The sequence below is a fragment of the Ictalurus punctatus genome, chromosome 16 (genome assembly GCF_001660625.3).
Source record: "Ictalurus punctatus breed USDA103 chromosome 16, Coco_2.0, whole genome shotgun sequence".
Classification (NCBI taxonomy): domain Eukaryota; kingdom Metazoa; phylum Chordata; class Actinopteri; order Siluriformes; family Ictaluridae; genus Ictalurus; species Ictalurus punctatus.
Window position 1 is genome coordinate 16672730 of NC_030431.2, and position 25641 is coordinate 16698370.

General features: G+C 38.7%; 1 protein-coding gene across 1 annotated transcript in view; it reads left to right on the forward strand.

Annotated features, from left to right (window-relative positions):
* The first annotated feature begins 21542 nt into the window (after positions 1-21542).
* Positions 21543-25641, forward strand: part of mtus2a (microtubule associated tumor suppressor candidate 2a) — a 40409-nt gene continuing 36310 nt past the window's right edge. Inside the window, exons 1-2 of the mRNA XM_053687062.1 lie at positions 21543-23668; positions 24365-24635. Coding sequence (XP_053543037.1) covers positions 21809-23668; positions 24365-24635 — 2131 coding nt within the window. The 5' untranslated portion in view covers positions 21543-21808. The remainder of the gene's footprint in view (positions 23669-24364; positions 24636-25641) is intronic.

The window sequence follows — 25641 nt, forward strand, 5'->3', positions numbered from 1 at the left end:
ATAAATGCCTCCACCTGGCAGTGAGGAGGATGTGTGAGGATGAGGATGTGTGAGTTCAGGTGCATGAAATCCTTCTCAAGTGCTATCTGTATGTGAGCAGATGCAGGAAAACCCTCTTTACCACTTTTACTTTTTCCATTACCTGGATTTTTATTAGTTGCTGTCAATACTGGTAGCATGTATCGCCCCTGAGTGGATATTACGAAAATTTATATGTCTCAGCTTTTACTTTGGACCTAGGGGACAGTGCAGTATCACAGAGGAGTGAGTAGAAATAGAAAGAAATTAAGATTTTCATTGTTCACTCTGGAAATATTTCATAGCACAGCAGTTTGTCCCAAAGGTTGCTAACTGACAAGTAAAAGGAGCCAATGCACAGGGAAGCTTGAGGGCTAGACAAAGAGGAGAGGGTCATAAAGACAAAAAGGGCACAGTGACTTATGTTAATGATTATAGGAGATTAAAAGGGCTTTGTCTCCTGTTCACCCTGTGATCCACCTGCCAGTTGAATAGAATCTACTGGATGATGTCCACATGCCAGACCAGAATGTAGATGTCCTTAATGGAACTCCCAGCAGGTTTTTGAACTCCAAAAAAATCTAGTTGGCCAAATAAAGAGTGGCCATCTGCAGCATGGGGGAGATTTCCTTTTCTTCTTGGATATGTGATAAATATTTTTAGTTGGTTGAGTGCCTCATACGCTTTTGTGGAGGTTAATGTGAGCGCAGAATGCTAATCCTCCACTGCGCCCTGGTTTTCTGTGTGGGTTTTTTTTTTTTTTTTTTGGCTTTTACCCCACTATATCTTCCTGAACCCTCCCCCAACACATGTCCAACATGGTACAGCACCATGCCTTAGTGAAATCTCTAGTCTCCTCATCAAGATTCTGTCTCAAATTCATCGCTGTTAATTATTGCAGCTTGCTGTCTTCAGACTCTGCTCTTGTCACCTTTACCACATATCAAATGAACAATAAATAAAATACTAAGCAATATTGCAGGTCTCTGTATCAGCATTTCTCTTCTGAACTGGTTTGTTCCAGCCACTGACTGTGGTGATGGATGTATTTCTAATATAAGTACTACCATCTGTCCAAGTGTTGTAAATATATGCATATGTTTATTATGCTTATTAATGTACAAAAATGTTTAATGGAAATTTTTACCCAATAAATGCCAATTATGCTGTAGTTTTTCAGTCTTATAAAAGGCCCTGCAGTGCAAAATACACTGGATGTTTATTTTTGTTTTTTGCACCATTCTGTATAAAGTCTAGAGACTGTTGGTGTGAAAATCCATGGTCACTAAGATCACATGTTTGGTGTGAATATTAGGTGAAGCTCTTGGGCTCTATATACAGGATTTTATGCATTGCACTGCTGCCATATATTTGTCTGGTTGGATAATTGCATGAATGAACAGGGGTACAGGTGTTCCTATTAAAGTGGCTAGTGAGTGTAGTGTATTCTGACAGCTACCACAATTTAATACAAAATTCCTACTTGAACAAAAAGACTTCATTCAAAACATTCAACAATGTTACCTTGCCTATCTCTCTAACTTTATCCTTCATTTTGTTTGTTTCATGAAAATTCTTAGGAATTTGACAACCTGACACTGTGCTTCCAGAACAATTCATATTGTGCATGAATGTTTTACTGTGTTTTGTTTCTTACGCATGATTTGTATTCCGTTAACCAGGGTAATTCTACTTAACTGTCATGTAAATAGGGAAGCAGGTACATAAATTACTGTGCTCTTCTCCATTCGTACTTCCAGTACTGCTCTGGAAGCTGGTTTAGTGTTTCAGTGACTCAGTGACTCCATCATGCCTGTGGTTGCTGTTTTAAGAGAAAAGAGATGCTGTCATTGGATCTGGAGTGCAATCATCTTGGTTGTCTGGTGTTGTTTTTTGAACTACATTGCTGTTTTTCCTCTGGCTGAAGTTTCAGATTTTGTGCTCATACCCACATGATGAAAGCTTGGTTTTGCAGACTGCAATCCCACACACCAGCCTGGTTTCATTTCATATGTCTTATAAGAGGATATGAAAAGAAAATTATTAAACTCCCCCTCTCTCTCTCTCGCATGCATCTTCTCTAAGCAAGCACACTCTTAAATATGATTAACTTGGTAATTATCCTAAATGTTGAAACTATTGAAGAGAACTGTGATGTTTTATCAACACTTTTCTGGACATACCTCTACAGTCAAAACCAATTTCATCTTTGCTTTTCTCATGGGTCACTATCTAAGTGTAATTTAATGTTTCATAACAGGTAGAAAATATAAAAATTCATACAAGTTGCTTTGTATATCTGATGGAGACAATAGGCTAGGAATATTGAGTTTTAACAAAAAATTGTAGATCAATAATGCTGTTTAATGCCTTATGTTGTACAGCACACATGGGTTTAGTGATCGGGTGTGGAGAATAACAAGTAGTCCCTGTTACCCACCCCAGGAATATATATTGGGATATATTTTGTTATTTACAGTTAAACAAAGTAATCGTTTAATGTTGTACTGCTGAAAGAACCTAAATGCATACCTGTGATCAATGTGAGTATTGTACTTTCCATGAAACTGAACCCAATCATTGGTTCATTGGTTTTTAGTTCATAGTTGGACACTAATTCTGATACTAAAATCATAAGTATATTTTTTATGTTAAATCACTTAGTAAATGAACATTTTTATTTGTTCCTCTATAAAAGCAATTCACAGAGTGAAATGGTCTTTATAGCCTCTGAAGTGCCAAACAACTGTGTATTCTCTATAACTACAGTCCTGGGTTTTCAGTTTTTCTCCTCTCCTCTTGTCTCCTCTCCTGTCCTCTCCTCACCTTCCCTTGTCCTCTGCTCTCCTTCTCTTGTCCTCTTCTTTTTGTATCCGATCCTTTTCTTGCCCTGTCCTTTTCTTTCCTTTCCTCTCCTGTCCTTTTCTTGTCCTCTCCTCTCCTCTCATTTTCATGTGCTCTCCTCTCCACTTTTCCACTCCTCTCCTCCCAGGCAGTACTTATCCAAACTGAACAAATGTTGTGATCGTAAGATTGTATTTTATTTGCTTTTTAACATAATTGACAGATCTTTGATGGATTTCTGACATATCACTAGTGTTTTCATGAGCTCAATTGTGTAAGGGGAATGTGCTTATCATTATTATTGCAATTAATACACAACTAGTGTATCTGTCATGTTCTTATATCTATCCATATAAACGTTATCAAAACAAGAAAATTAGATAACTTTATCATAGATTCAAGGGCACAAATTATTTTCACCTTTGATTCTTGATTTTTTATTTCTTTTTCTTTTTTTATGAAATGAGGATGTATTCTACAACAATCCAAAATATAAGTGAAAATGAACTAAACTAATTTAAAAATATTGAATGTTATAAGTAGTAGGATCCTAAATCTAAATGCTGTTGTGGATATGAAAAAAAGTATTAAAAGCAAACAGTGGGCATAATCATTATTAGAGTATATGTGTTGCATTTAAACATAAAACAGCGTTAAGAAAATATATACAACATTAAAACATTATTAGTATCTGTGAAGCATAACTAAACACCTTTTTGGTGTAAACTACATTTCTTTTGTCTTTGGTTCATTGTCTCCCAAGGTTATGCAAACCTTTGCACTTGGCTGTATATTTAAAAAGCTTGTATATTATATAGTAGTCTGTGTGGTGCAGCTTCTTCTGCTTAGACAATAGTGTCTGCTTTTTCAATAGCAGCAAACTGTTATTATAACATTCTGTCCATTAATGTCCTTTGCTGACCACCTCTTTTTTCCTCTTTTTCCTTCTTTCAATCTCACTGCTTTCATATGTAAATGAACGAAATCATTCTACTTTTAATTAATCATGGCACTGTGATTATATGGCTTTTTGTCATGCTTAGTCAAGGAGAGAAGTGGCACTTACAGGAAAGAAAGGCCTTTTACTGTAACTTCTATCAGCTTCACATCTAGCCTTACTGTCCTTCTGCACACTGATGCTTTGGTGTGGTGTGATGGCAGACATTATGGGTTTTGGGTTGAGGAACAGGATTGCCAGCTCACTAGTAAGGAATAGTGATAAAGCTTTGAATTTCTCATTGAGTGTGTATTTAACAGACAGACAGGTCCACTTGACAGCCTGTGCCATCTCACCATTGTTTCCCTCCTGTTTTGCTTTGTGGGGGTCTCTTTGTGCACTCAGAGGACTTATATCTCTTCTATTGAGTTGTCTGTGTTCCAGAAGTGACATGAGGCACTGTGCCAAGGATGTATTTTTACATAAACTGTACAGTGACTTTGGAAATTATTCAGTCCCCTTCAAATTTTTGCATACTGTATTACTGATTTTATTTTAAATTGATTTTGGATTACATTTAATTTTTTGGCCATCAACCCAATAACCCAGAATAACAAAGCAAAAAATTGTTTTAGAACATTTTGCAATTTGATTAAAAATTTATAACTGAAATATATAATTTAGCTAAATATGCAGAACCTTGGCTAAGGCACTTCAAACTGAGCTCAGGTGCATTCTGTTTGCTTTGATTATCTTGAGATGTCTCTTAACTGGAATCCATCTGTGGTAAATTCAATTGACTGGACATGATTTAGAAAGGCACAAACTAAATAACTGGCCTAGAAGGGCCTTGGTCATGGAGGTGACTAAGAGCCCAATGGTCACTCTAACAGAGCTTCAGAAGTCATCCTAAGACCTGGGAAAACCTGCCAGAAGGACAAAGATCTCAGAAATACTCCATCAGTCGGTCATGTATGGTAGTGTGGATAAATGGAAGCCACTCCTAAGTAAAAGGCTTATGGCAGGCATATAAATGACTCTGTGAACATAAGGAAAAAGATTATCTGGTGTAATAAACTCGAAGCATTATGCCTGGTGAAAACCAGGTACTGCTCATCAATTGGCTAAAACCATCAATATGGTAAGCATGGTATAGGCAGCTTGATGCTGTGGTGGTGCTTCTCAGTGGCAGGAATGGGGATAGTAGTAAGAATTGAGGGAAGGATGAATGTAGTTAAATACAGAGAGGCCCTTGAAAAAACCTTGCTACAGAGTGCAGGCTCAGACTAGTGTGAAGGTTCACTTTTCAACATAATGAACAACATAATCCCCAGTGTTGAATTAATGCCCAGATTGTTGAATTAACACCCCACAGTGTTTATGTATGTCCAAATAAAGTGTTAAATCAACATTCTGGGTGATAATTCAGCACTGGGGATTTTGCTGTGTGGCAACAACCTGAAGCTTACAGCCAATACAACGTTGGAATGACTTCAGACCAAGTCAATCGAGAGACCTGGTTGCAGTTCATAGATGCTCCCAACCCAATCCAATTGAGCTTGAACAGATCTTCCAGAAAGAATGGATGACACATCCCAAATCCAGGTGTGCAACATTTGTAGATATGTATTGCTGTCAAGACTCAAAGTTGTAACTGCTGTTACAGGTGCCTCTTAAAACACTATATAAATGGTCTGAATGCTTATCTAAATGAGTGTGTTCAGTTTTGAGTTTTAATAAATTTGCTAAATATTTCTGTACTTCTTTTTGCTTTCTCATTATGGATTATTATGTGTATATGGCCAAAAAAGTACACCTAATCCAAATTAAAGTGAACACTATCACACAATAAAGTGTGCAAAAGTATAGAGGACATGGCAAAGATTCATTACAATATTTCTTTATCTCTGCCCCTCTTCTTTGCATGCTGCAGAAACCTCTGTGTGTGCTCAACCATGTTATTTTGTTTATGCACAAACATAAACTGGGAGATAGGGAGTGTCAGAGAGAGAGAGAGAGAGAGAGAGAGAGAGAGAGAGAGAGAGAGAGAGAGAGAGAGAGAGAGAGAGAGCAGGTTGAAAATGAGAGAGTTTAATAAATTCTGGATGGTTATTAGATCAGTCTTTCCTCCTTTCCTCCACTCCCTGTCCAAGCTGCTGAGAGCTTTCACCTCTCCAGGTGCTTTCCTCCCAGGAGCTATGTACTCCTTTCAGTATGATAACAGCAAGAAAAATCAATCCTGTGCTATTGTACTGGTGGAACCAAGAAAATTTAGCAGCCACCGATTTTGTGATAATAAAATGTAATTATTAGGTAATGTTTTTTTTTTTATATATATAATTTTTTTTAATGAATCCTTCGAAGATTTTTAACCAAATCTCTCTCTAGCACATTTGTATTGGACGAGTGGTTTCTATTGACAGTAATTTCTGTACTGATTAAAGAACAGCAACCTGTTTACTTGAGACTCTGAAGAGTAGATTTTCAGATAGGTAAAATCTAAGGGCAGTTTTTGGGACAGTCAGTAAACAGGTGGTTCAACCGGTTCAATCCTGATCTCTGTGCAGAGTTTTGCCTGTTCTACTTGTTCCCTCATGGGTTTACTCTGGGTTCTCACTCTACATTTTCCTCCCACTTCCCAAAAAACATGCCATAGCTGGACTGGCTACACTAACTTGCACCTAGGTGTGTGTGAGTATACATAATGATAATCCATAATAATCAGCTATATTAAATCCATCTGCCTAATATTGTGTAGGTCCCCCTTGTGCCGCCAAAACAGCTCTGACCTGTCGAGGCATGGACTCTACAAGAACCCTGAAGGTGTGCTGTTGTATCTGGTAACAAGACATTAGCATCAGATCCTTTAAGTCCTGTAAGTTGCGAGGTCGGACCTCCATGGATTGGACTTGTTTGTCCAGCACATCCCACAGATGCTCGATCCGACTGTGGAATTTGGAAGCCAAGTCAACACCTGGAACACTTTTTCATGTTTCTCAAACCGTTCCTGAACAATTTTTGCAGTGTGGCAGTGCACATTATCCTGATGAAAGAGGTCATTGCCATTAGGGAATACTGCTGCCATGAAGTGGTGTACTTGGTCTGCAGCAATGTTTAAGTAGGTGGTACGTGTCAGTTTGGCCCATGTCAAAGTCTCTCAGATTCTTGCACTTGCCCATTTTTTCTGCTTCTAACACACCACCTTTGAGAACTGACTGTTCGCTTGCTGCCTAATATATCCATTTTAATGAGAAATAACATTTTATAATGTTATTTACTTCACTTGTCAGTGGTTTTAATGTTGCTGATCAGTGTATATGTGCATGGTGCCCTGTGATGAACTGGTCTCTCATCCAGTGTATTCCCACTTTACACCTATAGGGTCCAGATCCAGATCCACTACAAGCCTGACCAAATAAAAGAGGTTCTTTCTTTCATGCCTGTTTCAGCCGAATATCTTTATTGCTAGAGTGTAATTTTTCAATAACCTCTTTATCCTGGTTAGGGCCTTGGTGGACCTGGAGCCTGTCCCAGAAACACTGGGTGTGAGGTGGGAATATGGGATGTCAGTTTTAAAATTGTATCATGCAGTTGCATTTTATACATGTTTATTAATGGAATGTAACCACTTCCTTATGACTTGCATTTACTTGTCAACAGGTTTTCAGATGTTGTTTTTAGTTAACTGCCCATGTACTAGAAATATTTTAACTAGAGAAGGTGATTAAACAGGGCAGAAACCTTACATACATATTACCCTTTCACTTGGCTCAAGCAGAAGAGCATTGTGGATTCCCATTGCGGCTTCACTTGATAGAATATGAGAGTTGGCAGCCAGTGTGAGATTTTGCAAAGATATCTGCTGTGTTCTGTCATAATACTGTCGAAGGCCCATCTGTTTTAAAGAAAGTCTCAAATACAACATGACTATGGTGTAGATTTAGGTTACAGAGAACTTGACTAGTTTATGAAGATCTTGTATGTATGTTAGGGAGAGAAGGACCATAAATCAGGCACAAGGACAAAGGGGACAGGATCACATCCGTTAGGTGGAGTCGGCATGCATTACATTTGGGTGGGGGTGGTCTCAGAGTTATAGAGGAAGGCAGTGAGGACTAATGATTTGTGTGTATAGACTGTATATTTTCTGTAAGAGTCTTCACAAAGAGCTGACCTCAGCTCACGCTAATGGAAGTGTCCAGCTGTGTATTTAGGATTTAATAATGTGCACCATCCTGAGACATTCTACATGCGGGAAAGAGAAAGAGAGAGGGAGAGAGAGAAGGGATGGGGGAAGGGCTCTGTGATTTGCCTTTGTCCCAGCAATGTGTGTCAAAAGAGATTTTATTATTAATTAGTGTATCAGTTTCTTCATACAGGGGCAAGTACAGAGGTGGTGGTGTGAATATAAGTAGATAGATGGGTGGATGGATGTTTATTGATTCCCAAGGGTAAATGGAAGTCAAGCATATTTACACACCAACACACACACACACACACACACACACACACACACACACACACACACACACACACACACACACACACACACACACAGACACAGTGAAACCCAGTTTAATGCACAGCAAATTACTGATGATTATTGATAGTTGCAGAAATTTTCTTTATGTGTGTGTGTGTGTGTGTGTGTGTGTGTGTGTGTGTGTGTGTGTGTGTGTGTTTTGGGGGTTCATCATCTCAGTATGTTAGCATGTGTGAGGAGAGAGTGGGTGGTGAGCAGAGCTGGAAAAACGCCATTATAAACAAAAATGACTGTGAGCAGAAAGGTGAGGTGTGTGTGTGTTTGTGTGTTTGTGTGTGTGAGTTCACGTGCTATGTGTGAAGTGTGTAGTGGTGCATTTGTGTCAAAACTCAACAGATGCAACAACATTCCTATTTTCTGGAAGTATGCTGGTGTGCGTGTGTGAGTATGTATAATGTGTGTGTGTGTGTGAGTATGTATAGTGTGTGTGTGTGTGTGTGTGTGTGTGTGTGTGTGTTTGCGCTTGTTTTTGCTCTGTATAATGGCACTCACATGCCAGAAGTGCACAGAATACACAAATACCACCTGAATATGGGCTGCTAAAGCTTCATGTATTTCTGGTTAAATGTGTTCACTTGCTTTATTGTGCAGTGGACTTTGAAAGTGATTAGTAGAATTTAAAGTCAATAATTATTTAGTAATGCAAGTCAATTAATAGATTTGAGCAGATCAACATGTACAATTCTGACAGAATTTGATCCGTGTGATTTTTTTTTCTCACTTGACTGACACTTTTATCGCTGATAATGAAATTATAATTAGAAACACATGTCCCAATTTTCCATGTTCATTTCCAAACTTATGTTAATGACTGATATTCAAATTTGGTTTAATACTGGCATCTTCTTCATAACCAAGCCACTGCAGTCTGCTGTTGTCAGGTTAATGCATCAATCCTATACCAATCCAGCATTTCACAACAATATAGGGCTCGATACCAATAAGTAGTACTTTTCTTTTTGTTTCTTAGTAAAGCTAAGCTTGCTAGATAGATCTTCACGTACATGTCAGAGGGTTAGATGCATATGCACACACAGATGCATCTTCACATTTCAATGTAAATTGCATCATGCATAATGTCATTAACCACGTTTGCCTTGCACCCCCAGGTTGAGGGTTCAAATCCAGCCTCTGCCCTATGTACGTGGAATTTGCAGGTTCTCCTTGTGCTTTGAGGGTTTCATCTCCCAGTCCAAAAACATGCGCAATCAGTGGTACAGAAAATGAATGGATGAAAGGAAAAGTGTTCATAACAAGAGGGTTGATATGTTTTGATCAGCAGTGAAGCATAAAAGTGTCTTGCTTCTACATCTCCAAATAATAGTCTATGCAGTCTGAATAGCAGTGATTCTTATCTAGAAGATCTTGTGTCTTAAACACTATGAGCAATAACCGTAATTATTATTATTATTATTATTATTATTATTATTATTATTATTATTACAAGAGGTAATCTGCTCCTGTATATCTTCTTATTATTCACAACTGTTGGTGAGTGCTGCCTGCTGAGTCTCTGTTTATCTTTTTTAAATCTTATTAGGGGGTCACACAGCAATAAGGTCTCACTGTTTGCTCTGTATCCTTCACACTAGCGTGGCCTTTCTGATAAATGCATTACTGATTACATGCTTGATAAATGGATGTACATGTGGCAAAATGAGGATGGATTTGGTGGTAAGAAGCTCACAGGGCTCAGCAGGAGGGATTCATTTAGGACTGAAATCTTGTTATAGAGACCAGCAGCACTTTCCCAGCTGTTTCAATATGGTGGTGCTTCCACTGTGCTGTGTGGCCCAAATCTACACAACTGATAAACAGATATTGTGTGCTTTGCCTCTTATTCCTGACATGATGGGCATCTGACTTGATTGATGTGATTTGAAATGGCAGGGGGCATGGTGGCTTAGTGGTTAGCACATTTGCCTCACACCTCTAGCATTGGGAGTTTGACGCCCCGCATGCATGTTCTCCCAGAGTTTCAAGGGTTTACTTCAGGTACTCCAGTTTCCTACAAAGACGTGTGTTGTAGGCTGATTGGAATTTCCAAATTGTCCGTAGTGAATGTGTGATTGTGTAGTGCGATGGGTTGATACCCTATCCAGGGTGTCCCCTGCCTCGTGCCCCGATAGGCACCCTGGGATAGGGGTCAGGCTCCCCACGACCCTGTGTAGGATAAGTATTACAGAAAATGGACGGACGGACGGTTGGATTTGAAATGGCCAATTCATTTGAAATTAGTTCAATTTTAAAGAATATATACTTGTGGTGATTAAGTGACTTATGTATTGGACAAGATCGACTGTAATGTTCTCATAGAATTCTCCCTACTGTCACATGCCATCTTTACATTTTCATTCCTATTTCTTCATTTCTTCACCCCTGATTCAGTCCCCGGGCATTCATATGAAAATAACACCACGGTCTTATACAAAACAGAACAAAGATTTCCTCACCAGCTTTTAATGACCACCATGTGACCACTCAGACAAAAGAAAAGTGTCTATCGTACGTGGGTGCTCATAATTAACCATTAATACATATTACATTACATGTGTGGGTGTAAACTGGGCTTTACTGTTCACCCTCACCATCATTTACATCCTCCTTTTTTAAGTGTCTCAGGCAGATCCATGTTTCCAGTTTCCAGAGGTCATGGAGTGTCTCTGAGCGGAGAGGGATTTAGAGGTTTTCTCAAATCAATGAGTCGTGCATCTGCACTGCAGCTGCTGAGACTGCGCTTTCATCAGCTCCGATAAGTCTCTTTGTCTCCCTCATGTCTGTCCTTAACACACTGATCTACCCTTCATTTGTGATTCAGTAAGCATAAGTGCGCTATTCCAGTGTGTTTTGGTTTGAGGTACCCCAAAGCAATTAAACCACACAGATAATATTAGAAGCTCTCACTAATTGGAAATGAAAACAAGTTAGGAAGAATGGAGGAATAGGAGGAAAGGATGGATGGCAATTGGGGTTGGATATTGGCTTTAGAAAGTGGGTGTGTAGGGTTGGGGGGGGGGGGGGGTCTTTGTGCTGTGCAGTGGAGTGGGACATTGGGCTCAAATAGTATCTCTCTGCGCATATGGATTCAATCAGGTTTAGCATGAAGAGCTGGAAAGAGGTCAGCGGAAGAGTAAGGCTGAGAAAGTACAGGGTAAATAGAGGTTTCATACCCAGACACAAATATTTGATAAACAACTAAAATGTAATAGGTGCTTTGGTTTCCCTTATGGATCAAAAAAGGAACAATGGTCCTTATTAAAGTTGTGTTTCATCAGATTTGAGCTTAAAATAAGCATATGCAAATTTCAGCAGAAGCGTTCTACATTTATCAATTTGATCTTTGGTGTCTGTATAATGAAACACACATCAGAGCATTTAAATCCAATCATATATATCACATAATATTCATTCATCCTGGGGGAGGAAACTGGAGTACCCGGAGGAAACCCCCGAAGCAGGGGGGAGCATGTAAACTCCACGCATGCAGGGCAGAGGCTGGTTTCATGGCCCCCAAATCACATAATATCATTAATAATAATAATAATAATAATAATAATAATAATAATAATAATAATAATATAAAAATATTTTATGTATGATCTTTTGATGCCAGTTGTGTAGCTACTACATGACCTTGAGCACAAGCATTTCTTTTTTTCCCTCTTAATGATCATTCACCAGTGCACTATTCCAATCACTGCTGATTGCTGTTTACTTTTGGGGCCACTGCGTACAAAAGGTATCACCTAATATTATATAATAAAATAGAATAAAGAAAGAAAAATGTAAGGCTACAATGGTAGAATAGTACAATGAGTTGGCACTTTTTCTTTTTTGTTGTTTTTTCTTTTAGTTGAATTTTTTAAATATATTTTTTCCTCCTAATATTTTGCATTCTTTCTTGAAATTGTAATACAGTAGTCTCACAGTGGTCAACATTAACTGAAGTGTAATTTATGTCCTGATCAATACACAAGCTGTCCATTTGGCATGGATTATTGACCTAAATTGCTGCAACGCATTGCTGAATATCACACATACAGTAAACGCACTGTGCATATAACACCTGTTATATTGTAAATACTGTAGAATAAAATATGGATTGGGTAACTCTGTTGTGTATTTGAACTACAATATATGGTATGTTGAAATGTTAACGTATACCCTTTTATTATCACTTGATTTTATTTTCACTTGATATGATTACCACTTGTCACAGGCTCTCAAGATATAAAACAGGACATTTATTAATGATTTCCAACCCAGGCTTTAGGATAGGGCCAGTAATTTTACAAATATTAGGAATTAAACCTAACCCATCTTTAAACTAGCTAAACTAAAAAAGTTTAAAAAAAAAAAAAAAAAAAAAAAAGTTAAAAAAAAAAGTTTAAAAAAAAGAGGAAAGAGTAAGTATTTGGTAGTCATATGTTTGATAAAAGGTTTTTGATTAAGGGTATACATGATTTTAGTCAGATATTAAGAAGGATGCAATGTGTTATGAGTATGTTGATGGTACTAGAGCATTGGGTAATCTGTAATAATGACATTTTGGTGAATGTCACTCATGTGCAGTCAGTGTGTACAGTGAAAAGCTGCAGGATCTGGGTAGTGATCCTTCTGTCCTTTCCTCTCCTCTCATCTCCTCATCGTCTTCCAGCTCACTGTCTAGTCAACACTGAGATGATTCATACAACTCTCTGTGAGCATGCTTTGTGAGACAAAAACCTCCTTGCTCATTTAAAATGTATTATTCAATTTCATAATGTGGTTAAGCTTTTTTCTGTCAAGGTAATGTGACTGACAACATCATTTGCTCATTGACAAGTGACCCTCCTTTTCTACCAAACCTGCCCTTCCTCTCTGTCTATTGTTTTCTGTAATTCTGATATGGGAGATGTTAAAGGCAGATAATTATCAAAGTGAATACTAAGTGCCCAGTGGAAAGACCCAGAGGTAGACCCAGGACTCTCACAGTGGACTTAGTAATGTCCTGGGGACTCTCCAGGAGGAGTGAGAATCTGTGACTAGGGATAGAGAAGTCTTTCTTATCCTGTTGCCACCACAAATCCCACAGGAAATGTGGAAGAACAGTGAATGAATGAGTGAGTGAATGAATGAATGAATGAATGAAAATAATGAATTGTAAAAGACCAAACAGTATTTAAAATATATATCCTCAAAGGTTTAATCTGCATTTTAAGAGGAACTAAAGAGTTTTCCTGAAGCTCAACATTTAAGTCAGAAGCAAATTTATTATTTATAGCTGCCAGTTAGGAGAACTTACTGAACAAATGGTTTGGTCCTAAAATTCACTGACCTCACATTTATCTTGACTATGTACATCACTTTGCCATAAAGATCGAAAAATAACCTTCCTTGACTGAATTCCTTCGTTGTAGATAAAGTGTTTTGCAGCCTCCATCATTCTTTCAGAGATTTCTGTTCTTTTTTTGGTAAATAATGCTGCAGCATCTAAGAAACATTGAGAATATTATTCTGTATTATATTATCCAGTGGGTAGCTAGAGGCAGGAAGATGAAATTGCCAATTAGTTTTATTTAGACATTTCCAGAAGACCTCAATTTTATGCACAGCCAGGCTCATGAATTCAACAGAGGGAAATAACAGGAGAATTAACACTCACTTTTAAATATAAGCTATCAAGGTAAATGTAAATATAAGATAATAAGAGCACAGCAGACAAGAGAAAATAGCCAAATTATCCAGGGAGGAGCCATGGCTGGAGTAAAAATAAAAAGTCTAGATAATCATGCAAACCTTTAAGGTAGTGTCTTCCTGACACTAGCAAGAAAAGATGGACAACCCAGCACCAAATACATCCCCTTCAATTCAGCCGCTCTTGATTAATAGAGATCAGGAAAAAAAAAAGCTGAAACCATTCAATGTCCAGCCTCCACCTTCTCCAAGCTCTAATCTTGAACTTTGAGCAAAAGATCACCAGAACCTTCCCAGACACCCTCTTGTCATGGCAACCAAACCCAAAAGGCATTTCTCCAGGAATCATTTTCATAATAACAGTATTTCAAGTCTCAAAGTATGCCATCATTTTATATTACCCCCTATCTGCATTATAAAGCTACACAATGCTACTAGAAGAGAATGAAATATGCTGCTATCGTATGTAAGTACGTCATGTAACATGATTGATTCTAGTATAATTAGTTTGGAAATATGCACTGGGTTGATGGATTACTAATGTTGTTATGTTGTTCTGTATTGTAATACTGTCTTGGAATAATCTGATGAAAACTAGCTGTTTTCTTCCTCACCACAGATCCATAGCTTTTTTTTTTTTTTTTCCATATCTACAACTTTTCCATTTTAATGTCCAATCACATTTACACACACATACATACACATAGTGCACAAATGTGAGGAGGCGTGACACTGTGTATGTTATTTGTGTTGTATAGAGGAGGAGCAATAGCACAAGTTACTGACTGACTCCTTTATTCACAGAACTGACCCATTCACTCATTCACTCTTGTGCATCTGCATATGCTGTATTAGCCAGATGGCCCAGATGACATTCAATACAAAAATATGGAGCACTTCCTTTCATCAGCATGCAGAATGCAAATATTTACCATCCTCTGCTAGAAGGGTGCCAATTATCTCTCACACACAACTTCCAACCAGAGCATTTGGTTGTGGAAGAGGAATAAATATTATTAAAATAAGTGTTGATTACTGTCAGTGAGCACATAGTTAATTGCAGACTTGGAGTGAGGGCTGTTTGAATTTCTTTTTGCATATGTGGTAGACTCTTGAAGTTAACAATATAGTTATAGTTTGAACATATAGCTTTGATTCAAATAAAAATGTAAGGATAATAGTATGTGCAAAGTAGCATTTGCTGCATTAGCTCTAAGACGGCCTGGCCGTACTGTAAAAGTGACGTTTGGAGGAGACAATCTGCTACTTGTAAGCTGCCAACATGCATAGACCTGCTTCAGTCGCTTCGCCCTATTTTGAATATTCCACTGGCTTATATTACTAGTTCTTTTCCTTTCTTGTCAAACAATTATTTTTATTACAATGTGTGCTTTTGGTTATACTGTACGTAACTACATTTGTAATATAGTGATTTGTAATGGGATTTGTAATATAGGTTATATGCCAAACTAAAGATGTTTCATTTTGATGTCAGCAGTAACCTGAAATAGCAACATACAGTAAATGTAAAGATATTTCCATATACTTGGCTACATCCTTGTAATATTGCTACATATTTTTTAATACCTACCATTTCTGCCGATAAATAATAGTTTAATTCCTCTTTTCAAACTCAGGAATAATGTAATTGAAACCAAATATTCCTGATTCTCCCTAATTACACCATGCTCTCACACTGAGCCTCATCTCTTTGCTATTGTGTCTCACTCATTTGTGTCTCTGGCTCAAAAATTCTGCCCTTGATAATGACTGACAAGCATACACTGAGTAAGACAGGGAAACGTGTCTCTTCAATTACCATCAGTTTCGCTGAATTAAGGTTGTGTGCAGTAGTGTAGCTGAACTGCTCTTCCCATTTCCACACATAGCTTGCTCTTTAGTTAAGTGACGCCAGAAATATGGAGATGAACACAGAGGCTCATCAATAATGCTGAGAGCTCTCACACTTTCACTTAATTAGCACCATATCCTTGAACTCATTGCATTGACTGGGTAATTGGAGAAATGCCCGCTATTTATTTCCTAATGTTATTACATGGGGGTTAGTGAACAAGGGAATTGGTCAGATGCTTCCAAACCAGATGAGTACAGAAGATACAGACTCCTGACTGAGGCTGGCTATGGCCATATATATATGCTTTGAAGTTTACCATACATCACATTTCCAATGCTACTACTCCTTGTAGGCAACTCAATTACATAAATCCATAGGGAAATTAACCTTATAATACTGGACAGAAGATGATTTATTTGCTTAGATAAAAAAGAAAGCCAAATGCATTAGAAAAACCTAATACATGGTTATGTTTGGGTTCAGTGAAAATGGAAGAAAAGTATGTGTGCGAGAGCTATAAATGAAACGTGTTAAGGGGAAACTGTGGATGCTTGCTTTGAAGACGAGTTCAGGCAGCACTCCACACCTCAGCTCTAGGAGGTCCCTGTTGCTAACTTAGGCTAAGGTTAATTAGCTCCATCAAAGGGCAGAGAGTGGCTGCCACTGCACAAACAAGCTTATAAACCTGGCCAAGTCTCTGAGCAACCTCACACTCCTCCTCATTTCCTGTCTCATCACCGGACTCCTCCATGGCCCTGCTCACTCGACCCATATCACCGTGATTAGAGCTGGTACCTGACATGAGGGAAACCAAACAATAAAGTGGCACATGGCAGAAAAACAAGATTATTGTTATTGATACTGATTGGCCATGGTCGATACATTTTTGGTTCACTGGCATTATAGCTGTGTAGCAGTGTAGTTACAACACACTATGTTTTGTACGGTGAATATCAATCATGTTTGCATATTTCACTGACTACTGATTTTCATATCGACTTTGTGGTTATATTACTGGAATAGCATGTTCTCTGAAAGGATTTTAAAAGTCTTCCTCTTTACTATGATTCGATGGAGACCACTGGCCTAGCAACAATCACTGCATAGTTGCCCCTATATTTTAGCGAGAATAAAGATCAAGAGAAAGATATAATTACATTGCATTTTATTTGTGTTAGAATTTTATTAAAATCATAGTTTAGTTTAATATCTTTGCTTGCAGTAATTGCAAAACAGCTTTTTTTTAAATAATATTTTTGAATACTATTTCAATTGTTAAATTATTGTTCAATTATTTTAATCATTACCAAATAAGTTAATAGCAAATGCTTCAATGCCATGTCAACATAATAACATTATAAAGTTAATAAGGGCTTTACAAGAAAAAGCCACTACACTGTAGAACATGATAGCCCCATTAAGTTATGTGAACTTATTTCTTCTCGTTAACTCCTTGTCAAACTTGTTATGACATGTTTTAAATATTGAACACAAGCTTATAACTTTTAAAAAATTTAACTTAAAGTAATTCATTGTCATGATTTGCAAAACAGCTTTTTAATTGAAACAAAGGTTATTTTCAAGTTGAGTTTACTCACATTTTTAAGGCTGCAGGTAAATGCTTTACAGTGTAGAATATTTTAGTGTCCCATTAAAAGGCAAGAGCTTGTACATGTAAATACATTTAGCACATTTTAATAAAAGTTTTTCAGTTACTTTCTCATATAAATAAATTCACATATTATTTCAGAAGCATGTTCTCACAGCCCCTTGTGAGTCTCCCAGCCTTTAAAGATGATTTATTGACCGTATTGACTCACAGAGCACATGCTTTGCTGCTTCTCCTTGTCTGGTCTGTTCTTTCTTCTTTCATGTCTTCTTTGCTTCCCCTCCATCTACTCTGTTTTTCAACATTTCTCTGTCTAAAATGTTTTTATTCATTCTCTATGTTGCATAATTGTTTTCTCTGTTTATCTGTCTTACTGTCTGCTCTCTATCTTTTTTTTTATTTATCTGTCTGCTATTCTAATTTCTCCAGTATCTCTGCTCAACTTCTCTCTCTGTTCTGCTTCCCTTTTTTGCTGAGGGGAAAATGTGTGAGAGGTGATAAAGATGGTGTAATTATAAGATGAAAGGTGGGAAAGCAGAGGTAGTGACGTAATTACAAGCTGTTTGGATGTGTTTTGTACGCAGCAGAAAGCCGCGTGAACACGAGCCTGCAGCAAATTCAGGACGGCCCTTTTGGGATGTGTTTTTCAGCTTGTTGGAAATTCTCTGCAATGATTCTCCCAAATTTTCAATGCTTTGCATACAGTAACAAATCTTAGACTAATGAATGAATCTTGCACTGCACATTAAATATAACATATTTCATACTTGGTTTATTTATTTTGGGGTTGTGCCATCTGAATCTACATCGTGTACGTGCATAAGAATCACATGTTCTATCAGGCAATCAGCATAACTAACTATAACAGGTGGGGGAGTGGTTTTCTCCAGCGGGAGGGTGGTGTTAGGGGACAAGCTACAGGTCTAATGACTAATGTAGCACACCTGAGCCCTGTTTCCCTGTATATTAATAGGATCTTTCTTTCCATTTCTCCCTGAAAGGTGAGCTGAGCATGTGTGTAAGTGGCTATGAGCAGAGCAAAGCTTAAAGAGGCACTTATAGTCATTTATATTGAAAAATGTTACATTGCCCACTACCATGCGACATGCACATGTCTGAATAAAAAGCTCACATGCCCTCTTACACAGGGTCTTCTGTGTTTTTGAGTTGAATACTGCCAAAATAATTGCACTAAAAACCCAAATTTGATACACAATAAATCTGAGCTAGTCAATATTGTAAATTTCATCACTATTAGTTGTTTATTTGATGCATACACAACTAATTTACAGTCATCAATTAGGTGTCTGTGATCAATAGTCAGCAACAATTTAGCAGTGGTGGTTCATTAGTTAAGGTTCTGGCCTATTGATCAGAAGGTCATTAATTCAAATCACTGTGCTGTCGAGCTGCCTTCTTGGTCCCTTATCGCTCTCTTTTCTTGTGGTGTTGTACCATGGCTGACCATACACTCTGATCCCAGTGTGCTAACAAGCTAGCATATGCAAGGAAAACACTGTCACTATACTCTCCATGAATGTAAAGAAGACAAAATTGGCTGCAGGTGAAGAAAAGGTGAGAGGGCTTGTCCATGGTTATATTCCAATAGCCATTTTCCTTACAGGAGGGTTTAAAATTATAAACTGCTCCTTTAACTTCGACAGAGCTACAGTATGTTACTGGGAAGAGGTTTCTCCCTCTTATCTTTTTTCCTGGCATGTCTGCTGTGTCCTAAGTTAGCAGCAGGTATCTTGAGACACAAACACCACCTGCTCATTTTCAAGCTTCACACAGAACTAGCTTGACAAATGGCTTCTATTGTCAGGCACACAAATCTAATACTATATGCATGCAAATGATCAAATATCATGAAAAACTCACTTTAATTTAGTTTCATCACTGGTTAAAGAATATCAAACGAACGCTAGCAAATACTGTGGGTGCTTTAGCTCAGTGCCAAGATATTATTCATTAAAACCTTTTTATACAGTACAAAAATAGAATAGTCTTAACTACTTTTGGTTTTATTGTAAAGACTGCAGCATGTTGGATTAATGATATGGGGCCTTTCCTATGTGCCATGAAGTGAACTTTTCCTATGCATTAGCACCAAAATGTGAAGTGACTAGCAGGGACAATGCCTGACAAGCTAATTTGGGCTGTGGTAGCTCAGTGGTTAAGACATTGGACTACTGATCAGAAGATCATGAGTTTAAATCCCAGCACTACCAAGCTGCCACTGCTGGGCCCTTGAGCAAGGCCCTCAACTGCTCAGTTGTATAACAAAAAAAGTAAGTTGCTCTGGATAAGGGCATATGCCCTAAATTTAAATATTATTTAGAATATATTCCAAGACTGTGACTGATATTTATAGGGAAGCTAGTTGTGTTATGACAAACTAATCATATCTCTGTCAGCCTACTCAGCCGAGGCATGATAATATGCTTTTTCCATAGAAAGAGAACATGACCTACAGTCTGGAAAACTAACCTTCAAACCTGGCATAAGCTGAAGAACAATAGTAAGATACAATTTGTACTACAGTTTTTATTTATGTTCCTTATTAATCAGATGCTGAGTGTTGAGGCTGTTGAATATGACATAATGCCTAAGACATTTTTCTATCGTTTTCAAGATTTTGCAGTAGCATTTGGGTACTGTCCCTAAGCTAATGCCATATATGTAAACATTAACCCTAACCATAGATTATCAATACAAGTGGTACACTCTTAGATAAAGGGTTCCTCGTGGATACTTTGGACAGTTAATGTGCCCGGCTTTCTGTACAGGTTCCACTTGAAACCTTTAGTGAATGGAAACCCTCTGTTATAGAGTTCTGCATAGAATTTTTAAAGGTATAGATATAGCCAATGGAGTTTGTCACTGAAGCCCTGAGGAAAGAACAAAAAAAAAATGTTTAAAAAATGACCCCACCACAATCGCATAACATACTTCATAAATGCTTGCACATAGAAGTAACTGTTGTGAATATGTGTGATCTTTTAGCTTACAGTATAGTAGGAGTGAATGTTGATTGACTTGTGCTTCTTTGTTTTCAGGATCGTTGTCTAGTTAACTGTCCTTCTTATAGATGGTGCTGTCAGTCTCCCCAGTCTCAATCCACTTTCTTCCTTTGAGTGTGCAACTTTGCCGCATCCTATTAATTTATTATCCCACTAATATAAACACATAACCACATAGAACTGTAATTTTTTTTTCACAAAATGTGTACACTGTATTCATTTAAAATAATCCTAAGATACAGTGCATTCAAAATGACAGAATACCCATGGTAAAAGCCTCCTGCAATGACTATTCTTGTCCTTCTTGTGTCATTTTTGTTTCTGTGTGGTTTTAAACACATTCAACAAATGACCCATTGAAGGGCAAGCAAAATATATATAACTTCTTGGAGTGTTTTATTTAGACTGCTAACTTTTTTAGACAGATGAAATGACACAAATTTTCTCATGGTAAACTGATAAATAATGCTTGTATATCAGATAGAATTTAACATTCTTAAAAAATAACCTTTTTTAAAAAAAAAAAACTGTGCTTTTATTTAGCCAATATTAAGAATGTTTAGATGGATATCAAGCATGACTAAATGATTTTGTACTTAGTACTTAGTAGTTTCTGCTATTAATCTAGAATTTTTAAAAAAATTAATTTTACCTGTATGTTACCTGTTACAATTAGCAACACACTGATAAAAACCTAAGGCTTTTTGTAAATGGGTAAATTTTTAGATAGAGGACATAGTCTCTTAGCTGAGAAAGTTAATACAGAAGAACCCAGTGTGGACAAAACTAAATTTTGACGACTCTGAGGGGCCATAAAGGAATGCATGCTACACAAAGGGGGCCTCACACTGAAAAAGTTTGAGAACCACTGATGTAGAGGATATGTTCAGATATAAACTGTGTAACAGACATGAATGGTGATTTTGTATATAATTCATTCTCTCTCTCTCTCTCTCTCTCTCTCTCTCTCTCTCTCTCTCTCTCTCTCTCTCTCTCTCTCTCTCTCTCTCTCTCTCTCTCTCTCTCTCTCTCTCTCTCTTCATGCATGGTTAGGCACGATGGTTGGTGACGTTTCTCATTAATTCTGAAAATGTTATAAAATTAAGCACTATGTCCAGCTGAGAAAAGAACAGAACTTCAGACCCAACAAAAGTCTGTCTTCCAACAAAGATGGGGAAGATGTGAGATCAGATTTTAAGTTTTCATTCCATGACTGAACATAAAACCCCAGAGGCGAGTGAAGCCTTTAATGGATCCCATAACAGTATGAAGCTGTTGAGAGAGGTGCTTGGACTTGTATAACATGAGTGGGGAAAAGAACATAGGAGGCCCTTGCTACAGTATGCACAAGGAAATAAAGAACAACAACAAGCAGCCTTTCCTCTATCCTGATGGAGATGCCAATGCTAACCAAATCCCCATGGAGGAAAGCCACACTGAGAGAGGCAGTTTAATACCTCCCCTGTTGTCACACAGCAGCACTCAGGAAAGGATTATTATTTGGGGCACACATGCCCACAGTGAGGACCCAGAGCTGGAAGAGTTTGAATTATTAGAGTGTCAGGAGATGGAAGCTTTTCTAACAGATCGAGAAGGGAGAGATCATGATACAATCAAAGAGGGTGCAAAGAAAGACTTTTGTCAGAGACCGTCTGTTCTCACATGTTTGGATCCTGCAGGTGACTTAGGCAAGCCAGATCAGAATGCCAACCACAGTGAGCATATAGATACAGATCAAAGCACTCAGCCTCTGGACCTCAGAACATCTGCCTCTCGGTCTGGAGGAAGGAGGAGTCTGAGAGAGACACGTAGTAACTCAGAGAACAATGTCTTTGTCCCTACCTTCTCAACTGTGAGCAACCTCAGTGGAAGCTTGGCCAGTGCTCTTGACAGTGCAGGACATACACAGTATCCTTCTTCCCTACCCAGCAAGCCTACCTCAGAGAAGTGCCGGTTCCAGCAGCCAGCCACAAATAAATCCCTTATACTTTCCACACAAAGCAAAGAGCAACCAAGAAAGAGGGATCAGAATCATAGTTCTACATTACTGCCTCAGGATACAACACATGAGCGTAGATCAAGCACGGAACATGGTGACTGTCTGACAGACAGGCAATGCTGGAGTACAGGCAAAGCCTACAACAGACAGGAGAATGTCCTGTCTTCCAAATTCCAGAGAAACATTGAAAGAGTGCCACCTTCTTGCAGGCAGCTTGTACATCCACTCTCTCCAGGAATGGAACCAAAGCTAACCTCAGGACATCCTGCATATAAAGACACCAATCAAGGAGAGCGGCCTTCCCCCTCCTCAGACAGAGGTCCTAAAAACAGCATCCATCAGCCAGACCTAAAGGATCCAGTGCAGATTAATAGTAGTGCCCAGTCTCTTAGCTCAGGCTCAGGGATCCAACCCAGCCAGACTTCTACTAAGGTGGGCTCCATCCTCAGAAGACAGGGTTCAGCTGAGAATGCTGCCAGTTCCCTGGACAGGAAGAGTCATTTGAGCCGCAGAGCCTACAGCAGCCCTACCAGGCCTTCAATGCCCCCATCTCCTAAGAGTACGGGGTCTCCTCAGAGACATCCTCCAATGTCTCCTGGGAGAAGCCGAGTGCCTACTCGCGGCCCACAGCTGGGTTATGGTGCTTCTCAAGGGTATGGCTTTGGCCTGAGACCTCCAGTCAAAACTACCATCAACATGAATGTCCAAAACCCTGTACCCCAACAAAACTCTACTGTAACATCTTCTCCACCCAAGTGCCCCCCAAAGCCCAAAAGTGTTCGCCCTAAAATCATCACCTATATACGCAAGAGCCCCCAAATTCAGCCCCAGGCCACTGATAGCCCATGTGAAGTCTCCCCACTACCCACCAAACCCTCAACCCCAACCAGTTCGCCCAACCCCAAAACAGCAGCAGAGGAGACTCCTGGAGCTCCAGTGCTGAGTGCCTCTAACCTGCTATTTGACAAGTATAGACAGGAGCTACAGAAGGCTCGATATATATCCCCTGAGACAGTGGTGTCCGGGACAAAGCCTTCCAGCCACACCATGTCTCACAAAGCCCTAGGGAGGACAAACAACTTCTATGGCTCTCTAGGCAACAAATATTCACCTGCAGCGGTAAGGAACTTCCACATCAACTATTCAGTTCATTCATTCGAGGGCTGAGAGGATCTAATTATATGTGGACTTGATATATCTAAGAATTGATATGTTGATTGATTCATTTTGTGATTCTAATACCACGACAATATATATACAAATTTGTCTTGTATTAATTGAATGTCTTGCACTATATAATGGCTAGAGTCAAGAAATTTAATCATGGTCACCTTGAGAAAAGTAATAGAGGCTTCAAGCATTGATTGCGCTTAGGACAGCTATGGCAACCAACAATAAATCTACGTTAACAGAATAGACATTAAGCAAGTGCTTGACACTAAGGAGCACTTGACAGTTTATGATGACTATTAAAATGGCATTTAGAAAAAGTAAGAAACACTGCCTTATGCATAAGATGAAAAAACTTGCCAGTTTTATTAGGTGCATCATTGGCCTTTTTTCATCAGGATAACCTGCCATATACCAGATATTATATCCAATTATTGTTGCCCTTCTGTTGCTAGGCACAATTTGTCAGACCCCCCCCGCGCCCGCCCCAATGCTGAAATGGTAGTGGCATGATATTCTGTGTAATGCTGGTACCTTGGGGATCAGGCTATTGATTGAATATTACATACTAGTGATCTTGACACATAAGCCATCTAAAATGTTTTTATGAGAAGGAATGAAAAATATGGATGCATTTCAAGATAACTGTATTATAATTATGGATTTTGTTTATCTTTTGCATCATTTTAGATTGCCTCTGAAGCCAAGGATCTGCCAGAATCCCAGACAATAACTCAAGAAACAGGAGGATTTTTACAGGCTCCTCGAACCTTGAGACCCCAGCTTGGTGTGGGTGCTGTCAGCAAGTCTCCATCCAATGCAGCTGCTAAGAGCAGGATCTTCACTGCACAGAAGTCACCTCTAGCTCTCAGTCAACCAGTGCAGGCCGTGACCCCATCAGTGACTGCACAAGCCACCTCATTAGTGACCCCATCCACTCAAAGGCCATCAGAGGCTTCAGGTAATGCATGTCTAATGTTACTCCAATGAACCAAATATAAATTAAGCTGCAAATAAGCAAATGGTAGGGGAATTAATTAGAAATTCATGAAATGTTTGAGTCTGATATGGACATGTGGTAAAGTGGAGGTGAAAAGGTTAGAGATACAGAGCAGGAGACTTTATTAACTGTACAATGAAAAATTATTAGGTTGCCAGGGGACAAAATGTTCTCTGATGGGATGTTCCCCATGACAGAATTTAGTTGAATTCTCTGAGGGAGTGTAGCTGGCGATGAATTTCTGCCTGCTAAAGACGCATCCTTACATTGCACTGAGTTTTCCAGCAAATTAGAAAGGTGAATAATTTTATGAATTATTGTATGCATATTGGTGCTAATTAGACACATGCACAAAACTCCAAAATTTCAAACAACATTTTCACATCATGAAGCCATGGGGTTCATATTCTGCATATTATCATCATATTATGCCCTCACTAGAATGCAGATAGATGTTTTGTTCTGTGACGTGAGCCCCAGACATTCTGTAAATCTCTAATGCCCAAAGCAAATAATACTTAAACAACATCAGTTGAGGCAATATTTGCCTGCATGTTCTGCTTGTGCATTCTACAGTGGCACAGCATACAACACAAGTAGTCATACACTTTCTGTCAAACTGTCAATCAAAGTAGTGTGTGCTTATTTATGGCCCTTTGCGCTTCCCTGGCTGAGGTTTCTGCAGGTAACCTAATTTATGACCAAGGGTGGGGGTAACCCTATCAGTGGGTCAATCTGGCTCCTGTGTGTCTGGGCAGTGGTGGAGAGGGTTGCGTGGGGGTGTAACACCCCCGCCCCAACAAAGGTGTTTATGTTAATGAGTCTTTTTTTGTTGTTGTTGTAGTTTTTTCGGGGGGGCGGGGGGATACGTCTGAAAAGCGTATCAATGGTTAATATTGGGCATGTGTTTGTGTTACTGTGTGGGGGTATTTCGTTTGTGTAACCACACTGTTAGAAAAAGCATTAT